Source organism: Uloborus diversus, chromosome 5, assembly GCF_026930045.1.
Source record: "Uloborus diversus isolate 005 chromosome 5, Udiv.v.3.1, whole genome shotgun sequence".
In the NCBI taxonomy this organism is placed as follows: Eukaryota; Metazoa; Arthropoda; class Arachnida; order Araneae; family Uloboridae; genus Uloborus; species Uloborus diversus.
The window spans coordinates 170,605,787-170,631,572 of NC_072735.1; the positions used below are offsets into that span (position 1 = coordinate 170,605,787).

Below are 25,786 nucleotides of genomic sequence, written 5' to 3' on the forward strand. Positions count from 1 at the left end.
TTACAATGCTAGAATATTGCATTATTACTATAAATTGAATTTTCCCCTTCTACAGTTAAAGGTTGTTATTATACATGGCTTCAGCTAATGAAAACTTCTTCAGCGGTTACGGTCAACTCGAAACTGCTCCCCAAGTCACATGGTACTGTTGCCGTATCGGGATAGTAGGGTTGCACTCTCTCCATCTATTCCTTCTCAATGGTTTCCTTCGCTAGTTTCACGTGAAAACTGTCAACCATTCGTCGTTGTTCAGTCACGTGACACTGCCCAAGTTTTTGCTTAGCCAATGAGTGGATTAACTCCCTCCATTCACTAACTCCTGCTCTAAGAGTCAAGCCTAACCTGGCAGCATTGTAAAGGTTATGCAGATCCTAATCAAAGCATTGTGACGTGCCAAGCTAGGTTTGCCCCAACGAGAGTATTTTATTGAAGTAGTACCTTAGCGTGTTGGGTGTGCAAAAGTAGTTTGTGATAGCAAATTTAGAGCTCTCTCTTTCAAGAGACAGATCACACATCTACAGATGTTTCTGGCATATTATCTGAAAAGTTTTATTTGAGCCGAAAATGCATCCAACTGAAAAAAGGTTTTGGAAATTGAACAACTTTTGATAAGCATAGGCCCGAATTTTGTGCCTCCATCCATCAGAAAGACTAGCGGGACATGAGTACTCAAAAACTGAAAATTTGTGTCTATTTCACGAGAAGTGATAGCTGAGGTAAACGAAGCAGCGTGACGCTTGGCGTTACAGTTTTTTTCTGGACGCTGGGAAGGCTGAAAGTTCACATGCATCGTTTCTTTTGAATGATATTCTTTAAAGCATTCTCCAAAACTATACTCTTCGGAGGATATGACTTTTTGTTTACTTTTACGATATCTTTATGCGTTAATAGGCGAAAGAAAAACTTTGTGTACTTTTTTCTCCTCTGTGTGTAAACCGATTTTTTTTTCATTCCTTTTTGTTTAGCAGTTATTGCCGAGTTTCAATTTTATTAATGAAATTTTGGGAACATATTTTATTTATCGAAGATATTAATTAAAAACTCAGTTTTACTGTCAAAACGTCTTTTTCTACGTTAAGAATTATCCCATCTCCTCGCATGTGCTACGGTTAGAAAGCTCGTAAAAAATATCCCAAACGAATTTATTTTGACTACGACTCGACGCTCGAATCATATCGTTCTTACTCTACGAAAAATTCCCTATAGTATTTTAAACTTAGAATGGTTAAAAAACCCGTAGAAAATATTCTCTAACACATTTTCCTCGAATAAGTTCGGGAACTTGGACGAAGGGCCTAAATTAGACCATAGAGAAGACAGAGACACTAGACTGTGCGCTCCTTCATCCACAAGATGGAAATCGGTTGTCAACATAAAGAAAAAAGTAAGGGTCAAATGGGCGGGGATGGGGTTCTGTATTTGGCGTCTTTCTCGCCACAGCATAGAGAGACTAAATTACGTGTTCAACTTAGTTGGCAGACTTGGATCAAAGGTAGACTGATCCGCTTGCCAAACGGTAGTTGTGATAACAGCTCTCACGTGGACAGCCAAAGACTAACGCACACTCTAATTCGATTGAAACTCTATGCAGCGGATTACTACGTTTATTTATTTATATTTTTTTTCAGGGTAGACAAAATGACAGCAGATATGGCAACTGGACCGCGGGCCTATTATTTGCGTGCATCCCCTGACGGATCGACTCCAGCGACCTTCTATATTGATGCATCATCTTTGAATAACCTGTAAGTAACTATAAAAATGGTCAGAGTACATGAATGTGTAGATTATCTACATGTAGAAATCAAAATATTAAAATAATAATAGTTTTAGGCAATGGGCGGGGGGGGGGGGGGGAATCATCTGATAATAGCTCTTGAATCGGATGACTTTTCACCTTTAACGCCCCAAAGCAGAATACTATTAAATTTGCGACGTATGTCGCAGAGCAGATTCCTGCGCTGCAGAACAATTCTGTTCAAATGTGAGAGGAAAACTCAAATTTTCTGCAGAAGTTCTACAGATTTCTGTGAAATTTCTGCAGAAACTGCAGATTTCCGGCAAATATCTTCCAACTCAAGTATAGAATTGTGCACAAATTCTGCAAATTTCTTTAAATTAGAAGAAAATCTAAAATTCTCAGAAATTATGATAATGCGGTGGAAAGCTTGCGAAATATGTTGAATTCGATAAGTCATCTGCAAGAACTTCATATTTACTTTGAACTGAAAGAAATCTGCAGAATTTGTGCCAAATTCTATCTGGAGTTGGAAGGCATTTGTAGAAAATTGGTAGTTTCTGCAGATTTTCTGCAGAAGTTTCATCATCTAAATCTAAAAAGATTTTGATTTTTCTAGCGCTTTGGTTCTCGTTTTCCTTATATTTCCCAATCCATCTTCACCACTACAATTTCCTCCATAAACATATGTTTTGGAAACATGCCAACATTGAAACACGTCCATCGCCGAAAATTGCGTGTTTTGTTTGAGATTTCAATCCTTTTGCATCCTGAAAATATTTCAATTATTTAGAAATGTTTAAGTGTTTTATCCTATGATACCCTAACTCGACTCATTTTATTTATTATTTTAGTAATTAATTTATTTATACACATTGTTTTAATTGCTTCGTCGTGTCATGTAAAATTAACCAAAAAAAAGTGGTTTGACACCTAGGTTAGGATTTTTATACAATTTTGCATCTATGTTTTTTCTATGCATTTTAGAAAGCATATAAAATATTTTTGGAGAATCTCAATCGGTTTAGGTTCTTTAGAAATTCATTGCAGCAATGAAGTTTTAAACACTGAAAAAAAAAAAAAAAAAAAAAACCATCTTGTATAAAACAATTTTGATTTAGGGCTCCTGTTTTGTAAAAAAGTCACGTTCGATGCTTGTGTGTACAATGCTTGAAGTACTTGCAGAACAATTTTGGCCAAATGATTTTACATTGCAGAACATTGTCAAGTATTTTGCTTTGGGGCCCTTAAGCTCAAACCTTTTTGTATTGAAAAGGGGCACCTTAAAACCCCGAAACACGTCAAAATTGTACAGCGTTGTTTATTTAACTTTTATTTATTCGAATCATCAAAACTAAGTTTTCAGTAGGGGTAGGTGTACAGTATATATTTATCCGAAAACAGAAAATTGGAAACATTACATTTGAGGTTATATTTCTTAAGAATTTGGGTTAAAAATTAACTGAAATATTCTCATGAAATACTGAAACGGGTTTTCTTGAAGAAAATAAACGAAAATTTCTCAGAGAGGTCAAAATGTCTCCTTGGTAAACCTAATGTTAAACTAATTGCCTATTAATGTCTTATCACAAAATATATGAATTAAACAAATATAAACATGATTGTTTTTGAAGCACTATTTTCTTTGTTTCAGCCCGAAATATGAAGTCGTAACACTGTCATTGCATGAGGGTGTACCAGGTCATCACTTCCAGGTAATTGAAATTTACTAAGTCTTAATCAGTTTCTCCAAATATGATCCGCTGATCCCTGGGGTCCGCGTGCTCATAGCAGGGGGGCACGGTTATGCTAAATGCAAAATAAGTAATAATTACCGAAACCTAGTCAATCACAACGTCTGACTTTGAAAGTTATCAAAAAAAAAAAAAAAAAAAAGATTTGTGTCATTTTTGTTTTTTTGTCCAGTCTGAATTTAGGGATTTAATTAACAAAGCATTCAAACTCCTTGCCTCTTTTTGTACTAATTATTTGTGTGAGTGAACATTTTGAACACTTTGTAACATAAAAAGTGTCCCCGGTAGTAGAAATTTCGAGACGCGACACGTGCGTCGCAGATTTTTCAGCGGCCTGCACATAGTTTTACAAAAGTATAAAAAGAAAGAAAGAATAAATAAAAGAAAGAAAAAAGAAATACAACTTGGCAAAGATCGTTTGGAGATCGTTTTTGACCGGAAAGGTGATGGATGCTTCAGCATTGAAGTGTAATGTAAAAAAAATCGATTGAAGAATATTGAATCAACCTTGAGACTGAACTTTTCAACAATTCAATCCAAAACCTCGGATACAACCAAATCTAAAAAACTTCATCCTTCTTTTTGATTCATCCGTGAAGGTTGACATCATCATAATGTGAAAGGAGGCCTGATGAATATTATTCAAAACTATAATAAATGGGTTCATATTCATAAATGTTTTACTTTTTATATGATTAAACACATTTGTACATTTCCGTACTGTTATTTAATGTCCTAATACGTCAGGATTATGCAACTTATATAAAGGATGACCTCACTTGAACAAGGTAAGTATTCCTTTGTTTACAAATTCCAGTAAGTTTATTGCACTAGTAAACTTGTATTAAAAATCATTTGATAACATTTATTCTAAATTATTGATTGGTAAATTTTATTTTTACGGTCACAGCCAAAAATACGAGTATGATGTTAAGTAATGAAAATGAAACTGCAATTCAAAAAATATATGTATATATATTGAAAAATGAATAGATATCTTGAACAATGCTTAAATAGATATTGGAAAAAAAAAAGATTTAAATGTATCATATAAAGTTTTGTTTAGGTAGATGGGTCCCCGAAGTTGGTACGTTTTCAGGTGGGGGTACATGGTGGTCGTGACTTTGGGAACCTCTGCTATATGTTATACCAATATTTTTTAGACGCTTTATACTGTAAAAGGTTAATAAATAACAGCAAGTTGAAATAATCTGAATTTATTTTTTGCCACGTTTCATTTTAGATCTCTTACGCAATGGAAAGAAGTGATGTTCCCGACTTTCGAAGACATGACATCGAAGGCAATGCTTTTATTGAAGTAAGTCAACGATCCAACTGTCACGTAGTATATTGCGGCTCTGGTTAGTTCAGCTATGACGTGAACGATAATATACTTACCTGTATTTCAAGAGTTAAGTGAAAACGAAATGTGGCACAGATTTAAGTTGGAATATTTTTGCAAAACTACTACGAAATTTACCCAACTCAACTCGCACCAACTACCCGTAACAGAGGTAAACAATGTCAAAGTCGTATCCCAACTCATCAGAGCCATATTATACACGAATGTCTACCCTTCTAAGGAAAAAAACAATTGGGCTGACGCATAACAGGACTTTTAAAAGGTCCCGCTTTTCTAAAAATGACTTTTTTTTAGTTTCAAGTCCCTAAAAATTCATTTTTTTAAAAATCAGGTGCTTCCCCCCCCCCTCCTTTTTGTATAAAAAATCTAATTTCATTTTGAATTTTCACAATGACTTCTGCAATTTAAAAAAAAAATTCCAAAAAGAGAAAGAAAAAAGTATAAGTAAAATATGAATGTAACAATAGTAAACAACGTAAATCAAGCACCAATAACAAATCTATTGCAGACATGTGTTTTGGAATCTCAAAAAACTCCTTTTTCAATGAAAAGAAGTAAGATTTAGGATAAAAAGCCATCCGAGAAAAGGCCATCGTTTCTCGGATAACTTTTCACTTCAAAGCTTACTTCTTTGCATTAAAAAAGGGGTCTTTAAAACCACGAAACATTGTCTGCAGTTGATTTGGTAATTTTTCTTCATTTTCATTGTTTACTATTGTTACTTCGTTGCACAAATGATTTTAATTTTAAACTATAAATGTGTCAGTCTGTGTATTGGATTTTCAAGACTCTACTGTAGATGAAAAGTACAGCAAATCTCGAATACTAGACAACGAATTTCTAACCTTTTTCGACTCTTACTCATCAGCTCTGTTGACACTTTTCTGTAAATGTGGTTTCCTCGTACTGCTAGTGTACCAACAGTGAAGCAATTATTTCGGCCGTAGGTTGTGTGTTATGAAAATGTTTCATCGCATAAGGCAATTATTACGGTCACAGCTCTTCAACTTTTGCTCCCTCTAACGTATTCTTTTAATTCGTTTTTTCCTTATATTACCCCCTCAACATTTTTACATATGCTACAAAATATTAAACGGACTTGATTAAAAATTTGAGGTAATATTTTTGGGAGATAGTGAAGCTTGGCCGACTTCATATTTATTTCGGTCACAAAAGTTCTTTTTTTAAACTAATTCGTAAATCCTGTAGTTCATTTGAAATAGCATAAAGAAATGATATTAAGATGACCTCTTAAGTTATAGAATTTGAGAAGTTATGAATGCTATGAAGTTTTTCCAGTTTTTGTTTGCATCTACATTGCACAAAATCGTCTTGACTTTGAAGACACGTTAAATTCTCAAAAACTGAATAAAATGTATTGATTAAAACTCAGTAAATTAACTTCGCCTTTGGTTCTTTTTGCTGAATTTTATAGACCCTGTAATCTATATCCCACCAAAAACATTCTGTAACTAGTATGTTGTGGCCATCACGAAACTTTCTTCTATATTTTTCCTTTTTCTGATCCCTCCCCATGCTTGACGAGGAAGCAATATTCCTAACAAAAACAAAATTACACATGCAAAAACTTGACGACCATCCCAATGTCTGAATTATTGCAAAAGCAAAGCAAAGAGCGAAAATTGAAAGTTATTTTAAAAGCCTTGCTTGAATTAATTACAAATATTTTATTTGTTAACAAACATAAGATGGCAACAGTTAAAAATTTTAAATCATTGAGATAATATTTCCTATCATTTCCATACAATTAAAATCACGAGAAATACGCAGACGACAATCTATTACGATTTATCTTTCTTATTGTTGCATTAATAAAAATATTTTTACTCGCAAAAAAAAAAAAAAAATCAACACCTCTTGGAGCGATCGGCGTCAAAATTGAACCAGAGCCTGTATACATATGGATTCACATATATTCCAAATTTCAACCAGAGCGTAGCATTACTTCTTGAGATAGGGCACTCAAAATGGAAAAAAAGAACGGGTGATTGCGCTACCCCCTTTTTAGCTGTTGACACAAAAATAAAATCAGTTCTTATACCCACTAAGGGCTACTTGCCGATAAATTTTTCTTTCATTCCGTTCATTATTTCTTGAGATACAGCAGTCACAATTGACGACAAAAAACGTTCTATAGCTCAACCCCCGTTTGAGTTATTGACACCAAAATTGAATCAGCACCTGTTCCTGTTAATACCAACATATGGACCAAATTTTGTTTGATTCCGCCAGTTACTTCCTGAGGAATAGCAAGCACGCGTAACTCGAAAAACGTCCCATTGCTCCACCCCCCTTGGAGGAATTCGCGCCAAAAACTAATGGGCACAAGTTCACATAGTGGCACATACGTGTACTAAATTTCGTTCGATTTCATGCGGTAGTTTTTGTTGTAGAGCGGCCACAAAAAACTGGTCACACACAGACGTGACACACATACACACACACATACACACACACATACACACACACATACAGACAGACAGACATTTTCCAAAAATGGTCGAAATGGACTCAGCACACCTCAAAACGTTCGAATCCGTCAAAATTCGAAAATTTGCACGAATCCAATACTTTCTTCTATATATTAGATATAGAAGAAAGTAAAAAACTAGCCAAGTCTCGATGGAGCTGTTTGTTTATCTCTAAAAAGTAATGAAATCTAGACAAAGTTATGACAAGTCGAAGGTTCCTTACTGCGATTTCTTTATTGTCATAGTTAATGTTGTGTGACTTGGCCGTTAAACATTCTTTATACGTTAGTGGGTACAGGTCAATTTTGTTTACACGTTTTCCAAGTGGCAATTTTCCATCGTCAATGGGTAGCGGTTCTGGCGACAGATTGGTGTAATCGTGTCATGGAGCGCCTGGTTTTGTACCCTTGTGTACCCTTTAACGGCCAAGTCACACAACATTAACTATGACAATCAAGAAATCGCAGTAAGGAACCTTCGACTTGTCATAACTTTGTCTAGATTTCATTACTTTTTAGAGATAAACAAACAGCTCCATCGAGACTTGGCTAGTTTTTTACAGAATGTTTTTGGTGGGATTTCACTTCTTTTTGTAGAAACATTTAATTTGTGTAATATTCGAGTCGACTAAAGTTAGGCTAAATTAAATTAGAAGATGTGTCCCACTACGCTGGACTTTTGCAATGACAGTCGATTTTTTTATGCACCAATAGTAGAAGGGGGCATTACCATATCTCTAATACAGCTGAGACCAGCTGAGGGTTCTTCATTAGATACTTCAGACTTTCGATTTTTGACATCAAATGAAGCGGCCAACCAAGTTGAATATTTTTTTGTAAAGGCGGTATGTCGATCTCTAATAGTTTGGTCTAAAAGCCAGATCTTCGATTATCCTAGTTTTTATAGTTTTCTCTTTATGTGCCCATTAAACCCTAACTCTGTACCAAATTTCACCTCTCTGAGTTTATGGGAAGTACTAGTTCTATTTTGATGATCATGAGTGAGTGAGTGTCATAAATGCGAAACTTTGCTTTCGCTTAACTTCGGAACTAAATGACCTACAGACTTGAAATTTCGGATTTTAAGTATGTGATTATAGCTTACTGGATGACGAAAATTTCTGCGTTCTGGTCTCATCAGAAGGTTCTCCAATAGGGGCCTGAAAATGCGACGAAATGGTTCCAGTAAAGATGGTACGGCAGTGTTTGCTTCGCGCTCGACTTGGCGGGGGCACTGCCGTGCCCCCAAATTTTTAAACCACTGTTTACTAGACATTTGCAGACAGGCATTAGCCAAAAGTAAAATTATACATTTTATAGTAAGTGTTTTATTTATTAAACACCACTAAATTTATCCATGTTTGTTTTAGATAGAGAAAGTACTGTATTAATATCAAATCGATTTCTTTGTTGTTTTATATTACTGACACAGTTTAAAAAAAAATCATATGCACAGAAACTCGAGGGGGGAGGAGGGAGTTATAAGATCAACAAAAGAATACTATTCAAATTCTTTCGACAGTGGTGGCAAAGCAGCGGCGTGATTCATTAAAAGAATTGAAGAATCGAGAAATTTTTAATTATTTCGAATCGGCATGTATAAATGTCCAATATGTACCTCAATGTCGGAAGGACGTAAGTCACATTATGGTAATTTTACAGCAGAGCGGAAAAACTTTTTTCCGGCTCATGCAAAGGGTGTGACTCGCGTCTTTTTAACCCTGGTAAAAAATTGAAATGGATTCCTTTTTAAGAATGACGTTCACATTTCTCGATGCAAAATAGTCTTCTATATAAAGTGCACTAATAAACAGAAAATCACAATTTTTTGGACTAACGTCGTTCTGGCTGTGAGGTACAGAGATATAGATTTGTTTATATACACGGATTTATATCCGTGAAAGTAATATAAAAGTTAAAAATAACTTTAGAAAGAGGACATTGGATGTTTGAGAAAAACTGTTTAAACATTACTGCCGTGAGCAGGTAGAGGCCAGTAACTGGAGATTTTTTATTTTTGTCATCTATTGGATGCTAGCTTAATTGTACAAGCTTGCCTACTTGATTTCCACTGGAAAAAAGTGCGAAAAAAACCGTCTAATTTTAGCATTGCCTTATTGTTAGAATTGGATCCAAAATACGTTTCTTCAAATATCTCAAACTCATTTCTGCAGATACTGCCGTTTACCTGCCCACGGCAGATTACTCTAGAGTAGGAAGGTCAATGTAAAGGACTCTATGTAGCCGATGAAATGTATTTTCAACCCCCAACGAAAAAAGAGGTATTTTATGAGTTACACTTTGTGTAATGATTGTCTGTCTATGGCATCATAACTCCAGAAAGGACGAACTAATTTTAATTCACCTTTTTGAGCAATCACGATTGCTTATTGCTTTCATTTGACTGTTTTTGACGTTCCTTTGATTTTTCCCTCCGCCACCCTCTGCACCATCACCGTGGACCGGCTGGCTCCTCACGATGCTGCTCCTATAGCGAAAGCCGTCTCCAGGTTGCATCCATATCCTACACACACGCGCATACATACACAACTACACACACACACGCGCACATACACACAAACACATACACACATACACCTATACACACATACACCTACACACACAAACACATACACACACGCATACATACACACACATACACACACATTCATGCCTGCACACAGACACAAACACATATGCCGACATACACACACATACACACAACTACCCACACATTCCTGCCTGCACACAGGCACAAACACATATGCCTACACACACATACACATACCTCCCCCACACACCCATACAACATCCCCCCCACACTTATGCCAGCACACAGACATAAACACACATACCCCGTACACACAAACACCCCCCCCCTCCACACACACAAACACACACGCCTACATACACACACTCGTGATTGCGAAAAACATAATTTGAATTCAAGAAGTCGAAATTCAAATTAATTTTTCTTTTTTTTCTTTGAAAAGAAATTTGATAGAGAATGTATTTAACTATTTGTTAAATTGAGTAGGTTTTGTTCTGAAATTTTCAATTTAAGCTTTCAATTAAATGCTGTCGGTAAAAGCAATTTGAATTTTTGTTGCTCGCTTCACTCACTTTCTCTTTTTTCCTCCAGGGCTGGGCTTTATACGCAGAATATTTAGGCAAAGAAATGGGTCTCTACAGTGATCCAAAAATGTGGTACGTAGTAAATTACCGATGTGTTAAAAAAGAACAACAATGCGTGTGTTGGGTTTTGTGCCGGAAATTTACATGAAACTGTTTTCAGGTACGGGCACCTTTCGGAGGAGATTTTCCGGGCTTGCAGAATGGTAGTGGATACAGGAATACACGTGTTAGGGTAAGTATTTTCATTTTGGTTTTCGTTTACTAGGTTGTCTCATCTTACTTTCTGTACATCAGATCCAGTCTCACGTAACTCCAAACATAGCGGTTTTCAGATAGAATCATATGTGGAATCTTAGTCTGCATTGATCCGTAATAACTTAGTTCTATAACAGAGAGTCATCTATAATTATTTACCATTGATAAAAGAGTGCGAGTCTCAACCTTAGTATACACCAGACAAATGTTTTTACGCTCTCCTGAAAAGTAATGATAATGTGCTTTACGCTAGTTTCAGATTTGTTGGACTTGTTTTTCTTTTTCAAGAGAAATAAAAGTGGTATTGGCTTTTTAATGGGATAGTTTGGAAAAGCTTTATTTTTAGCACACTGATAGTCACCACCAGATGGAGACAGCTAGGCTCTATTTGATGCGAAATTGTTGTAGGAATTTAATTTTTCCAAGAACACTCTAACCCAAACGAATGCTTGGGGTATGTTTTACATGACACATAATCATACGACATGGACGGATTTTTTGCATCTTGAAAACCCATCGACTGGAGCCAGGTTTGAACCTGCACCTTTGGGCATAAGAGACCAGCGTCTAACCAGTACACCACCCTGTCAGAAGTACGAGTATAATGCAACAGTACAAACATATTTTCCTCACTCACACTTTTGCAGGTGGAGTCGCCAACAAGCTATCGATTACATGATGAACAATAGTGCAAGTACCCTGAACAACATCGAAAGAGAGGTGGACAGGTACATCACGTGGCCGGGGCAAGTAAGTTGATTCTCTGATCAGTTCAATACAAAATCAATCCTTACTTTTTTTTTATTGTATAGTTGTGCCCTGGAGAGATGGCGGATGAACTAGAAGCGGAAACAGAACACTTCATTTTGTAGTAGGATCAGCGAGAACGGGCGAGAGGTGAAAACTTTACTCTTGCTAATCCTATCTTTTGCAAAATGAAGTGTTCTGTTTCCACTTTCAGTTCATCAGCCATCTCACCGTGGCACAACTCTACGAAATGCTAGTGGTAGTTCAGAGACACAGATTGTGGTGAAAGGTGCCAATTTCTCTTACTTTTAGTAGTGGCGGATTTTTTTATATATTTTATTTCCAATGGCTGGCAGCAAGAAAAGGTTACAAAGAACAAAATAGCAAAAATAGGCCGTGGTAGCCTGATCGGTAGGGCATTGGACTCGGGGCCGGAGGGGCTCGGGTTCGATCCCCGCTGGTCGAAGACCCACCGTCGTCATTAAAGGGGACTGGGCGACGTTAAATATGCTCGTGGTCTCAATGTCCTCCAAGTGAAACGATACCTCTGGGGGTGCTAGTACCAGGTAGCTATTAGCTCTTGGACTAGTTCTAAATTCTCATTAACTGTTCGATCCGGTGATGGTGCTGCCATCCATCGGTATATAAAATAATGGAGGCAAGGCACTTAGTATGCAGTCCTCGACATAAATACAGTTGTAGTCAGTTGTGACTCTTGAATAGAATAGAATAGAATAGCAAAAACAAACACAATGCACAGAACAAGGAACAATACAGGAACAATAGAGTGAAATATTTAGCTGCTGATACGCTCTCTTGCTTCCCAATAACGGTCACACAGGCTACGTCTGGAAAGCTGGGTGCAAGTGTGCAGGTGACGAAAGTCCATTTCTTCGTTTGAATTGCAAAGGGGATAATTGAGACTCTTGACAATCCTCAAGCGGTGAAAGTGTTTTGGTAAACAGTCATGGCGAGTTAAAAGTCGAAACAAAGCTACTGACTCTGCTCTTGGTGCTGAAGGGACAAAATCACAGTTTATAAACCAAACTTTGTGGTTGCTTCTAGTGGCGGATTTAACATCTCACAAATGTCGCAATTTCGATGGGCCTCTTATGACAATAGGGGTCACAAAGGAATACAAAAATGTAAGTGATAAATGTTTTACATAGTTCTGGGAAAGAAAGAGGATTCAAAGATGCAGTGCGACGGGTCCTCAAACCAGCAAAACCGTCACTGCTTGCTTACTAAGGGTACGCTCGGAACAAGGAACTGTCGCACCGGTGGCTCCGCAAGTGTTCAGAAGGGGTAAACTTAGACGTCATCTACCAGTGTTTAGAAATGTTTGCGCTCAACCCGGTAAGCACATAGTATTTTTTTGCCAATCCGGTCTTGTTTCAAATTTACTCTTTTTGATTGGAGCATCGTCTACCGCTGAACTAGACTAATCGCGTTGTATTCACATGTGTTCGAAAAACAGCCACCAGAAAAATGCAAGTGACGTCACAACCGCAACTTGACTAGCCACGCAGTGTAACCGGTGAACTGTTTCTGCGGAGTCAAGAAGATTTGCCATTTACTGGCATAGTGTATTCTCCGGGAACAAGCATTTATTCCTTTCATGTGGCATCACTATCGGTCAAAAACATTACCTTTCGAGCTTTCAAAGCGTAGTACCCCGTCGGGGATGTATTAGACCTGGGCTCTCACGGTTAGGGCTGCGGAGTCGGACTGATTTTGAAGTAAAGGAGTTGGAGTCGGGAGTCGAAAGTTTAAAAATTCAAGAGTCGGAATCAGTCCGCAAATCTGCCAGTGCTTGCGGACTCGGAATCAGAGTCGGACTGATTTGGGGTAAAAGAGTCGGAGTCAAAGGCTCTAAAATTTCCGGAGTCGAACAATTTTTTTCTGACTCGCTGCCCTGCTTACAGTGCGATTTACCCTTGATCACATAAGGCAAATATGGTCAAGGGATCATGATCATGCCTCAAAATCATGCAACATGGACGCTGTCGACGACTTCTTACCACTGTACCATCCTATCAAATATCAAAGGGACCTCTGGCCCTCAAACTATGAAGGACTGCGTGCCAGGCACCTTGCCTTCAGAAGACAACACAATAGATGGTGGTGCCATCTATGGACAGTTCGAGAATTTAGAACCAGGCCAGGAGCCGAATAACTTTCTGGTCTGGCACCCCCAGAGGTATTGTTTCACTTGGAGGACATTGTGACCAAGAGCATATTTAACGTCGCCCAGTCTCCATTAATGACGACGGTGGATCTTCGACCAGCGAGGATCGAACCCGAGACCTTACGTCCCCAAGTCCAATGCCTTACCGATCAGGCCACCACGGCCTTCTGTACCATCCTGCTGGGTAAAACACGAAACTGGGTGCGCGTAGAAAACCACCATCTTGGGGTGTTCAATTTTCAATAGATTTTTTCTGTATTGACCTTTGAGGTCTTATGTCTTAGTTTTTTTAGCCCAATTTAGGCTGTTTTTGAGTTCTCGTTTTCACAATATTATATATATATATATTTATATATATATATTTATATTTTTTTTTCTTCTTCTTCCTTTCCATTTTCCTTTATTTTTTCATGTTGCTGTTTCATTATTCTGCTAGTGGGGAGTAAGTTACTTCCATGTCCGAAAAAAGAAAGGCCAATCCTTCAGAGGACGAAGAACGTACCTCGGAAAAAAATGTGAAAAGAAACCTTAATGTCTTCGAAGCTGACTTAAGTTTAGAGGACAAAGTAGAAGCAGCCTTTAATAATGGAGCGACAAGCATAAAATTGTGTGTTTATGGTATCAGCTCCCCTATCCCAAGAAATAAGGGAATTAAGTTCCATGAAGAAATAGATAAAATCACAGACAAGACAGATGACGTCCAATTCTCAAGAAATAACAACATTATAATAACAACCAACAAAAAGAGCACAGTTGACAAGGTAAGTCAATTAAAATATTTCCTAGGAGTAAACACAGCCACTAGACTGATTGAAGACGCCGTAAGCACCAAATACATCATTAGAAACGTCGACACTGAAACCTCATTAAAATATATCGCCGAAAAATTAACCGAAGACGGTATCATAGTCAGCCAATTAATCAGATTTACGAAAAAAGGCTCTACAGAACCCATTCCCGTCGTACTGATAAAAGAAATAGGCATAACAAATAGAGATAACATAAAAATAAGCCGATTACGCTTTAAAATTGAAAAATTCATCGACAAGCCTAGTATATGTAGAAAATGCCTTAAGATAGGCCATCCTGAAAAATATTGCCGAGGAACCCAAAAGTGCGTCAATTGCGGCGGGGAACACCCCACATGCGATATCACTCCAAAGTGTTTACGCTGTAAGGGAAATCACTCTGCTCTGGATAAAAATTGCCCAGAATACGAAAAGTACATTAACAAGAAAAATAGCAGCATAATTGAAATAAAACCCTCTTACGCCAATGCAGTAAGAACAAACACTAACTTTGATATCCCTACTCAAAAAACGGAATCAAAAGAAAATAAAAACTACGAGACTTTATTAAATATCATCAAAGAAAAAGACTCTGAAATAAACACATTAAAAGAAGAAATCAAAAACATAAAGACAGAACTCTTCGCGTTAAGAAACGCTCTCACCGGACTTTTCGATAATACTGAAAATGTTATGGGTGATAACGAAAAACAACTAATTGAACAATATAGAGCTCTACGAAACAAAGACATTTTACTCAGTTCATGCTCCGTCTTCGACTCCTCAAAAGAAGACCTTTTTTACGACGTTGGTAGTCCTATGCAAGTCTCTAGTCCTCATGTGGACGAACCAGGAGGAAGCACGACGCCTTAACGGGTTTTTTTTTTGTTTTTCTTATGGGTTGTTTTTTGCTTAATTGGAATTGCCGCAGTGTAGGCAAAAACCTTTGTTTTCTTAAACTTCTTATATCTTGGTCTAACCCCAGTATCATTTGCCTCCAAGAGACTTGGAGTAGCGACGACAAATTACCAGTATTGTCTAATTACATTTCATATGCAAAAGAAAAACCGTTTCCTCATAAAGGTGGAGGTGTCTGCATCTACGTACAAAAAAATTTATCTTCCCGTGAACTTTTCTATGATACAAGTAATTTAACCCTAGAATTCAACGCAGTTGAAGTTTTTGTCGAGAACAAATCTATTAAGATTTTTAACTGTTATCGTCCCCCCGGACACTTCCATGATAACATTATCAACTTTTTTAACAACATTTTAGATAATAATATTATTTTTACCGGAGATTTTAACGCCAGAAACACATGCATTGGTGACAGAATCTCCCATCCTAGCTCGAAAAAATTTTTCGACTGGATTCTTGAAAAAATTTTATGTATAATCAATAGTAAAGAACCAACCCGCCGCAATAGAGGCAAAGAAGACGGAATCCTCGACCTCACAATAGTTAGCACCGACCTAATTCTCTTATTTTCTTGGTTTCGAAGTAAAGAAAGTGGAGATAGCGATCACTTTCCAACCTTTTTAAAACAAAGTAACGCAAAAGATACCAAACTCATCAAAAAACGATATACAAATTGGAATATTGTCACTAATAACATAAGTAATTTTATTGCCGAAACAAATATAAATCCAACACAAAGCGAAGACATTATTAAATTTAACCAAGGTATTCTTAAAGTCGTCGAAGAAAATACAAACACTATCACCTTTAAAGACACAAAAACTCATCAAAAATGGTGGAACAGAAGATGTGCTATAAGCAAAAAGGAAAAAAATACAGCGATGAATAAAGCCTATCACACGAACAACATCACAGATTGGCTCAATTATAAAAAGAAACTTGCAAAATTTAGAAAAGTAATCAAAGAAGAAAAAAATAAATTTTGGGGAAATATCCAACACAACCTAAAAACTACCAAGGACATTTATCGTTCGGTCAACAATTTAAAACGTTATTCTACGAGACATAGTTACGTTAGTAATTTAGTTCTGGAAGACAAAGGCAATTTGATTAAAGAGCCACAAGCACAAGCAGACCTATTTGCAGAACACTATTCCAGAACAACCAACCCATCTTCAGATTCAACTCCCACAATTTGGACTAAACTTCCTCACAGACCCTGCATTTCGAAAGACTTCACCGCCCAAGAATTAGATTTCGCAATTAAGAATTTAAAATTCACAGCTGCAGGCACAGACGGAATAAACAACAAAATTTTAAAGAATTTACCAGCTACAGGGAAAAATTTGCTGAGAGAGTTTTTTAACAATAGTCTATCCACCGGTATCATTCCTAATATCTGGAAAATGTCCAAAATAATTCCCATCTGCAAACCAGGAAAAGACAACAAGAACACAGAAAATTACAGACCGATTGCCCTTACTCAAAATACCTGTAAATTAATGGAAAGACTAATCCTTGAAAGATTGATATGGTGGGAACAAACATACAATATTTTTCCTAATTTTTTATTTGGTTTCAGAAAAGAAAGAGGAACTGAAGACTTTCTAGTCAAATTGATTACCGATATAAAAGACGCCAGAACAGACAAATATACCATCTACCTCCTCTCATTAGATATAAAGGGCGCATACGACAACATCAGAACAAGCATCTTAATAGGAAAACTGTTGAAAACTAATCTTGACACAAAAATAATCAAATGGATAAATAATTTTCTAACAAACAGGTCTTTTAAAGTGAGTTGGAGAAACTCAATGTCAACCACCAAATCCCTCGCGTATGGTTTGCCTCAAGGCTCAATTTTATCAGCTTTTCTCTTTAACTGTTTTTTAATCGACTTACATCACATTCAAAACAAAGAATGCTCCATCTACGCTTATGCCGACGATATCACCTGCATAATCAAACACAAAAAAGAAGATGAAGCAAAGATAGCCCTTAATAGAACAGCACACCAACTTACAGAGTGGGCAACAAAAAACAAACTCGAGTTTACCCCTGCCAAATGTTGTCTCCTCAATCTTTCAGCAACTAGATCAAAAAATAATTTCGACGTGAAAATGTACAATACTATCATACCATGGAATAATAACCACAGAATCCTTGGATTATGGATAAATAATAATCTCAAATGGAAAACTCACACAGATACAATCGAAAGAAAAATCATCAAAACAATCAATGTTCTTAAAATTCTCAGCACACAAAGTACCGGAATGAATAACAATAACCTTATCTCAATAGTTAAACAAACCATTATCCCACAAATTGATTACGCCAACATATGCAGGACAAAAGACACGAAAAGAAACAAAAACAGATTCTCCACTATTGAAAACAAGGCACTTAGATGCTGCCTAAAAGTCAACTCTTTTACCCCAAACGATGTATTACGACATCTCACACACCTTGGCTCGTATACGAAGACAGAATGACCTGGAACATTGTCAAATATAATCTAAAACAAAATTACAAAAGTGATCGTCGAAGTAACTTTCAAACCAATATTAAATTAAAAACCAAGAGCGACATAGAAGTCAAAGCACTCAGTATCATAAAAAATTATAAATCAAATTACGTCAGTAATCAAGACAACTTGCTGGGAAATCTTAACATACCACCATGGAAAGAAAATAACCTAGAGTTTATCACAAAATCCGAACATTTTCAAAAGGCAACCTGCATAGAAGAAATTAAACAATCTTTTACAGAATATGCTGAACAACACAGCAACTTTGATATCTGGGCAACAGACGGCTCAAAAATAGAAGACAAAGTGGGTTTTGGCATTGTAAACAGTAATAAAGTTAATAGGAAGATAAAACTTCTAGACATTTGCTCAGTGTTTACAGCGGAAATGATCGCCATCTATTATACCGCTAAATTTCTCATCGACAAATCAAACCCCACCATTATCATTACTGACAGCTTAAGTTCAATAGAAGCATTAAAGAACAAAAAGAAAAAAGAAGAAAAACTCATTGTAGCCACAAGAAATATCTTACAAGAAGCCAGCAACAACAAAAAAATTATTGTAACCTGGGTCCCTAGCCACACAGGAATTTATTTAGATGAATCAGCCGACAAATTAGCTAGAGAAGCCGTCATGGGCCATAATACTTTAATACTTTCGCTAACAACCTGGAAAGACTGTAAAAACCACATCGAATCAGCTCATAAAAATGAACTAAAGGAAAGATGGATGAACTCAAAATATTACAACAAATTCAAACTAAGAACTATCCCTGATAAATCAAGCATCCATTGGATTAAAAACAGAAAACAAGAAATCTTTTTAAATCGACTAGTCCTTGACAGTTTCCTCTTGAAAGACAAACTCTTTAAACTAAAATTTGAAATATCCCCAAATTGTAATTCCTGTGATACTCCCGAAACTATCTGGCACAGATTAAACATTTGTGATCGTTATAATAATCAAAGAAATCTGCTCATCCAACTTATCCCTAAACACCTTGTTTATTGCTCTGACGATTTTTTAGCCTCTCCCCTTCTCGCTTTCTCTCCAGATTATTGTTCGGTTCTCTCCTCGTTTTTTCTAGAACCGTAATCCCTTTTGGCTTTTCGCCCTGTTTATATTCTGTTCATCTCTCCTTGCTTTTATATCTCGATTGGGTTTCGTTCTTCATGTCTCTTAGGTTTATGCTAATTTCCTAAATTCCCACAATCATTTCTTATTTGCATACATATTTGATCTTTCCTTTTATATCATATTGTGTAACTTTTTCAATTCAAGCTTTGTATCAACCTATACATTAATAAGAATCCTTACAATTTGACGTTCAATTTCCTCAAGCCACTATTCACTAAGAATCGATAGCACTCCTTTTTTAATATCCCAGTCCTTGTAAAGAAGAAATATTAAGATCCTCCCATGATTGGTCAATCTCCTCTATTCAATTTTCGCTCAATTTAACTAGCAGAGGCAAGGCGTTTTTCACGCAGTCCTCTCATCAACCTGGAGTCTGAAGACTCTTATTCAACTTCAACTTCAACCATCCTGCTGACACCGACCAAAAGAATAGGGCTCTAATCCCGGTGGTTTAGTCGCTGATTCGCGAGAAAGGGGAGGTAGGGTAGTTGCTGGGACATGATGTAACCTTCTTGGAGTGTTCTGATAGTTTTCCTGGTAGTCTCCTATTCAATACAGAAGTAAAGGTCTTTGGAAGTCATCCTGGGGACGGCTTTGATGCTCTGCCCGAAACAATCAGGAAGTAAATGGTGCACCGGATGAATAAGGAGGCTGAGGAACGACAATGTCTTTTGAGGTCAAAAATCTCGTGATTGAAATGGTCGCGTGACGTGCATATCTTCGGCCCAAGTGTTCGACAACGAAATTGGATGATCAAAGCTATTACCGACTCTTTTACCTGTGGCGACTTTAACAGAATGCAGTGACAGTTACTGTGTGTAATCTACAAACACAAAACGAGTATTCTGCCGTGCTAAGCACAGATGTGGTATCTGCAGTAGAGCTCAAAATGAGAAATCGACGATTAAAGTTTTACAACTCATTTCTTTGATTTATGACTTAATTAAATGCTCAACTTGCGGTAGTTGTTCCGTAAATAACTTATCTAAAAACCGTAAGAGAGTATTTGTGTAAAAATCTTAATTTAAAATTAATAAATGTAGTTACGACACATTTTCTTTTCAAAACCTTTTCATATACTAAGCTATTTTCACCGTAAGTGACCATTACTAAGTATTTTTAGGGGTATCTACAAAGATACGACAAAAATAGCTTAGTAAAACGTGCTCAAGGTATCATTAAATAATACTGAAAACATCTGCTTTCTTTGGAGTTAGCTGTTTCGCTTTATTTTGTTAATACAAATCTAACAGAATCTACCTTCTGAAAGATACCATTTTTAAAACTCCGGACAGTTAAAACTGTAATCAATTACAATTTTCTGTTTTTTATATTCAAAGAATGTGTTTTTTATAATGTTTTATTTTCTAGATTCATTTTTACCGAGCATGAAGATAATTTTGACAGCAGACGATACTTAAATAAAAATATTATTGGCCGTAGAATGAAATGCGGTTTGTTTGCCTGAAAGAATTAGATATGAATATTTTACATGCATTTCATTTTTAGAATTGCATTTTAAATAAACATTTAAATAGAAAAAGCTGAATATTTACTTTAACAATTATGCAAAGTTGTATTAGTTTTTATTATCAACCTGTATTAACTATTCAACGGTAAACTAATTTTAATATTCTGTGTTACAATAAACTGCTACATTATTAAATATGCTGCTTTACTAAGGTATAAATGTCGTATCTACAAAAAATACTAAGGAAAAAAGTGGTAACTGCGCAGATGCCACTTTAAAGGCTTAGTATTTGTCACTTACGTTCAAATTGCTTTAGCAAACTACACAAACTGTGCAGTTACGACTTTTTTCTTAAAGCTTTTTTTAATATTTCGCGTTCACAAATCGCCAAAAAACTTGAGATTTAGGTAAATTAAATTAGTAACGACCACCTGGTGACAATAACTCAATTTTGATAAAATGTGCAGATACCACATCTGTGCTTAGGACGGCAGTATTGGTCTGATCTGTTTTATATCACATCGCAATGAACGAACCAGGGTCCTCTGAGCCAACTGAAGACGTAACAATTAACTCACCCGAATCCAATGATGTGAGATCAACATTAAAATGTTTGACAATGGTCACACCAGCTGAAGGGTGGCCACAGAAATTTCCTCACCATCGTTTCCGAGGTAAAACCAACATGAGTAGTACGCATCTGATCAATCAATTTCCTAATTTATTTATGAAAAAAGATTTTCTTGAACTATTTTGATGCAAAATAATTGCTCAGTTTGCAATATCCCATTTTGTTTTCTTGTTTCAGGCTTGTGCCTACAAATTCGGCGAAATGAAAATAAAAGAGCTTAGATTTAAAGCACAGAATGAATTAGGTGAGTAAACCCGCATGCTATGTTTTGTCGATTAAATATATTTTATACTCAGAATTTCTTATGTAGCATTAGCTTCATTTAGAATTATACTAAACGTTTGATTGTTTTGTTTGAAATGAAGCGGAAACTCTACGAAAAGGCTGCGTGGTTTTCAGAAAAACGCGTTTAAAATTCTTGCATGTATTAGTTTCATAATTTTTTTAAAAGTTTTGTGAAGACCAAAAAACAGTTCTCATTCTTGAGATATATCCGTTACCGAGTCAAAAAATCAAACAAATACTGTTTTTGAAAAATTTAATTATACATTATCTAGAAGTAGAGTCCATGTTTTTCATGAACTTCATACAATGAAACAAGGATATTGGATATTTGGAGTCTTTAGAAAGTGTTAATAATGCACCAAAAGATACGTCTGTTACGGTGGAATTGCCCAAAAGCTTTTGATGCATTTTGCCTTTGAACCCTTTAGTTTAATATTATGTGCAGGGCCTGATTAACCTCTGAAGTTAGGGGAAGCTAAGTCTCATTTCAGTCCCCCCCTCCCCATCTTTTGTTTTTAGTTTGTTTTTTTTTTAAATCGACGCACATTGAAACAAAACTCACTATGCTATGTGTGTTATTTTCAAAAACGGCCAAACAGACTTCCGATTGAAGTTTATCTCCCCCCCACCCCAGACGTATTGAACTTTTGTACATTTCATATTTTTGTACCACCATTTGCAGCTAGATAAGTTAGTTGTTGATTCAGATTTATCACTTCATAAAATTTATCAAGTTTGATAAAAGTAATTGTAGCACGTTGAGGCAAATTCCACAGATGAAAATAGCCTGCTACCACATTTTATGAACTGTGTCCTTACTATTTAAAATTCTTCCAAAACTTTTATTTAGCGAGTTCTAATGTTTGAATACTTTAAAAAAATATTTTCAAAAGCAGAAACAAAATTTTAAGTCATTTTTGGGGCATCTATTAGTTTTGAGGGGAAGCTCAAGCTTCCTGAGCCTTTTGGGTAATCAAGCTCTAATCATGTGCAGTTTGTGTATAGTATAGTAACGTTAAAGAAATTGTGAAAGGATGGCTTTGGCGGTCCTGCGTCCAAGAGATCCCATAGCACCTACAGCCTCGAAATTTTGCACAAAATGACTTCGAGCCCCGGGGGTTTGCACCTGGGAGGTTTTGTTTTGAATTTCCTTTCAGTTTTCTTGTACTTATTTTTTTAAGTTAAAATTACACATTAATTGTCTATTAAAGGGAGGGAAAATGTACCACACCGCTTAACATTCTATGTCGTACGAAAAAGATTTTTTTTTTCTGCATCAAATAAAGCTTGTTCCAATTTTCTCAATTAAAGCAACATATATAAGGGTTTCCATTTTAACGAAAAGTCCTAAGCCCAACTCAATTTAAGTCCGGAGCTAACGAGCAAAAACATATTACTGGAGACCACGTATTTGAATGAAAGTTTTCTAACGCACAAAACTGACGTTTTGCAGTACTCAGGAGCCCTTTAGCATCTATAACTGTGCAAATTACCACAAGTTAGTTGGGAACTCGGGTAGGGGGGGGGGGGGGGTCATCAAAGCGCGTTGTTTTTAATACATAAATAATATCTCGGTTGTGCATATTTCTATCAACTTCTTTTTTTTTTCGGGATGGGAGCGGGTTTGTGTTCAATTATTAACTTTTTACTTAAATTCTATTTTCAAATGTAAGGAGAGGGAAGTTTTTATTTTGTTCGAAACGGAATTCGTAACGTGTTTTCTAATCTGATTCTCTCTAATAGACGATTTAAATCTTTGCAAATCAAATAAGATTGCGCACGACGAGTAGGTAGCGGAGCCCCATAGTATAGTGAAAAATAATAATTCACGGTTATTTATTTTGTTGCTTTTGTGAAAATAAAGCATAACTTGAAAAATGATTCCAATACTATCTTACTACTATTATATATGCGAAAGTTTGTCTGTATGGATGTATGGATGTTTGTTACTCTTTCACGCAAAAACTACTGAATGGATTTTGATGAAACTTTACAATAATATAGCTTATGCATCAGAATAACACATAGGGTAGTTTTTGTCCCATTATGGGGGGCAAAACCCCCTTAGGGGGGCAATAAAACACAATTTTCGTATAAATTCTCTAATATGGGGGTGAAAAAATACTTGTACATATTAACATTATATGTCCATCGAAAGCTCTGATTTTTCTGCTGAAGATGGCACCTGTTCGAAATTTCTAAGTAGAATAAAAAACGAGTTATGAGCTTCTTAGTTCCATGTTCGAAGGCTTTCCTTAACTCAATACAATATTTAGTGTATCATCCCAACTCCCTGTCGATAACGACTATTGTCGTATTGTTGACTATCTTTGCTTTTCGTGACTGTTCAAGGCTTTTCTCAAGTCAAATCTTGAAGTAAGATTTTTGCACAAGATTGGCAAATAATACATGAATTTGGCTGATTTTTTTCCATTTTAATGCAATTTTGAGGCAATTAATGGTTTTTTTATTTATTTGTATTGACTGGGTATTTAATCGATCAGCTGGAATCTAGCCAAATTTTTTTTTTGTGGAATCATTTCAATAGCTAAGGCATTTGGCATTTTTTTCAACTGTCGCTGTTTTTGAAGCTAAAGACTACGCAATACTATTTCTCGGTTTTCACCATGTAATCAAATATCGCCATTTCTTTAATATTTCTTTCCTTAAATTTGTTAACACGTAAAATAATTCGCCAACTAATTCGCAAATTCATAAACAACACAAAAACTTCCATTACTTTGTCTTTACACACAATTTCAAACAATTGCCAAATTTTTACTGTTTATTGGAAACATTTCGGGTAGCATCATTGTTGACTCTATTTTGGGACGATTTCTACGGTAAGAAGTTACACATTATACAATAATTTAGATTGCCGGTGTAGCGCTGGATATTATGGAGATTGGGATTATAAGGGAACTGTTTCACTTTATTTAAGAATAGTTGACCTCACTCGAACTAGATTTTTTGGGAATTACCCAAACTGACTTCTAACACCTGAACGTTTTCGTGATTTATTTTTTGTGATTTTTGGGTTTCTTCTGAGTTTTGCCAACATTTCATTTACTCCCTTTCCCCCTAATTTTCAGTTTTAATCATACCTTTTGATACATTTAAGGGGGCAATTTGAAATGTCGACGAAACTAGAGACAAACGATGTTTTGGAAACTATTTGACCTCTGCCTGTGATGACCATTAACTTGAATCAATTGAAAAAAAAACTACATCAACGTGAGCGAAGCCGCGCGGGCAAAAGCTAGTGACTCAATAAAATGCAATATCCTGTACGTCACAGAGATCACGTTTTTTCGGAAGATAGGGGTCATTATAATGAGCGTCGGCAGCCAGACAGAGAGAGCATAATTATGTTCCTCAACGACTCCCACCGAGGAAATTCAAATTGATAGACTTGAGTCAAATATTTGATTAGATTTTTGAGATTCTACTCATTGATTTTAGGGACAAAGTTCGACGTAAAAGAATTCCACGACGTCGTATTGAAAAACAACGGGCCACTAGAACTACTGGAGAAACAAGTCAATCGTTACATCGCTGCAGCTAAAATATCCACAATCAAGAGCTATTAAAAGAGTCGAAATCTCTTGGTAAGTTTGAATTATTTCTTTTCATCCATATTTACTAAAATCCATTTTCAACAGCACCTCGTTTATCTGGACTAAGTGTGGTCAAAAGTAATCCGAAAAAACGAAAATCCGAGTAATACGCCAAACGAATTCTACGCCCAACGCCAAGCGATGCTTTGCCAAATTAATGTGGATATCCGCCAATTTTCTTACAACCTCATAGACTAATAATAAGAGTAGACCGAGCTTTCTCATTCTTGCTGATAAAGAAAATTGGTTCATAGATGTATCATGTGACTAGTGGAAGGGCTTGGCGAAGATTTTGGCACCATGGTTGCTAGATGGCAGCAATATCTATAGTTTGGCACTCGACACGTATTTTAAGACAATGTGTTTTCATTAAAAAAAACTTCCAGGTGCAGAGATTGAATTGTTTTTCTTTTAGTTATGCATTATTTTGACATTAGTAATAGCTTTTGATCAGTTTTCGGTAACTTTTATTTCATTTGGAGCTGTCAGCGTTGGCGTGAACGAAATGGCGTAAACGTTTTGCGTTAACGCAAAAATGTACTTATGTACTAATCGGTATCTTAAATTGAAACTGTATGTAAAAATCTTACCGTTTGCTGATTCCTCTTGGTCGCTTGCATCTTTTATTGCTTAGAGAGTTATTGAAATTGACTAAAGAAAATGCACAATACTATCTAAACGAAAAACTCACTATATTAACAAAATATTTACAACTTAGAATAACAAATTTAC

The 25,786-nt window shown here is 36.1% G+C and overlaps 1 protein-coding gene across 1 annotated transcript in view; it reads left to right on the top strand.

Annotated features, from left to right (window-relative positions):
• Nucleotides 1–25,069, top strand: part of LOC129222580 (uncharacterized) — a 79,452-nt gene extending 54,383 nt beyond the window's left edge. Inside the window, exons 11-18 of the mRNA XM_054857096.1 lie at nt 1,629–1,745; nt 3,393–3,453; nt 4,736–4,810; nt 10,489–10,553; nt 10,642–10,713; nt 11,384–11,486; nt 21,330–21,396; nt 24,900–25,069. Of these exons, the coding sequence (XP_054713071.1) occupies nt 1,629–1,745; nt 3,393–3,453; nt 4,736–4,810; nt 10,489–10,553; nt 10,642–10,713; nt 11,384–11,486; nt 21,330–21,396; nt 24,900–25,027 (688 nt within the window). The 3' untranslated portion in view covers nt 25,028–25,069. The remainder of the gene's footprint in view (nt 1–1,628; nt 1,746–3,392; nt 3,454–4,735; nt 4,811–10,488; nt 10,554–10,641; nt 10,714–11,383; nt 11,487–21,329; nt 21,397–24,899) is intronic.
• Nucleotides 25,070–25,786: the final 717 nt, after the last annotated feature.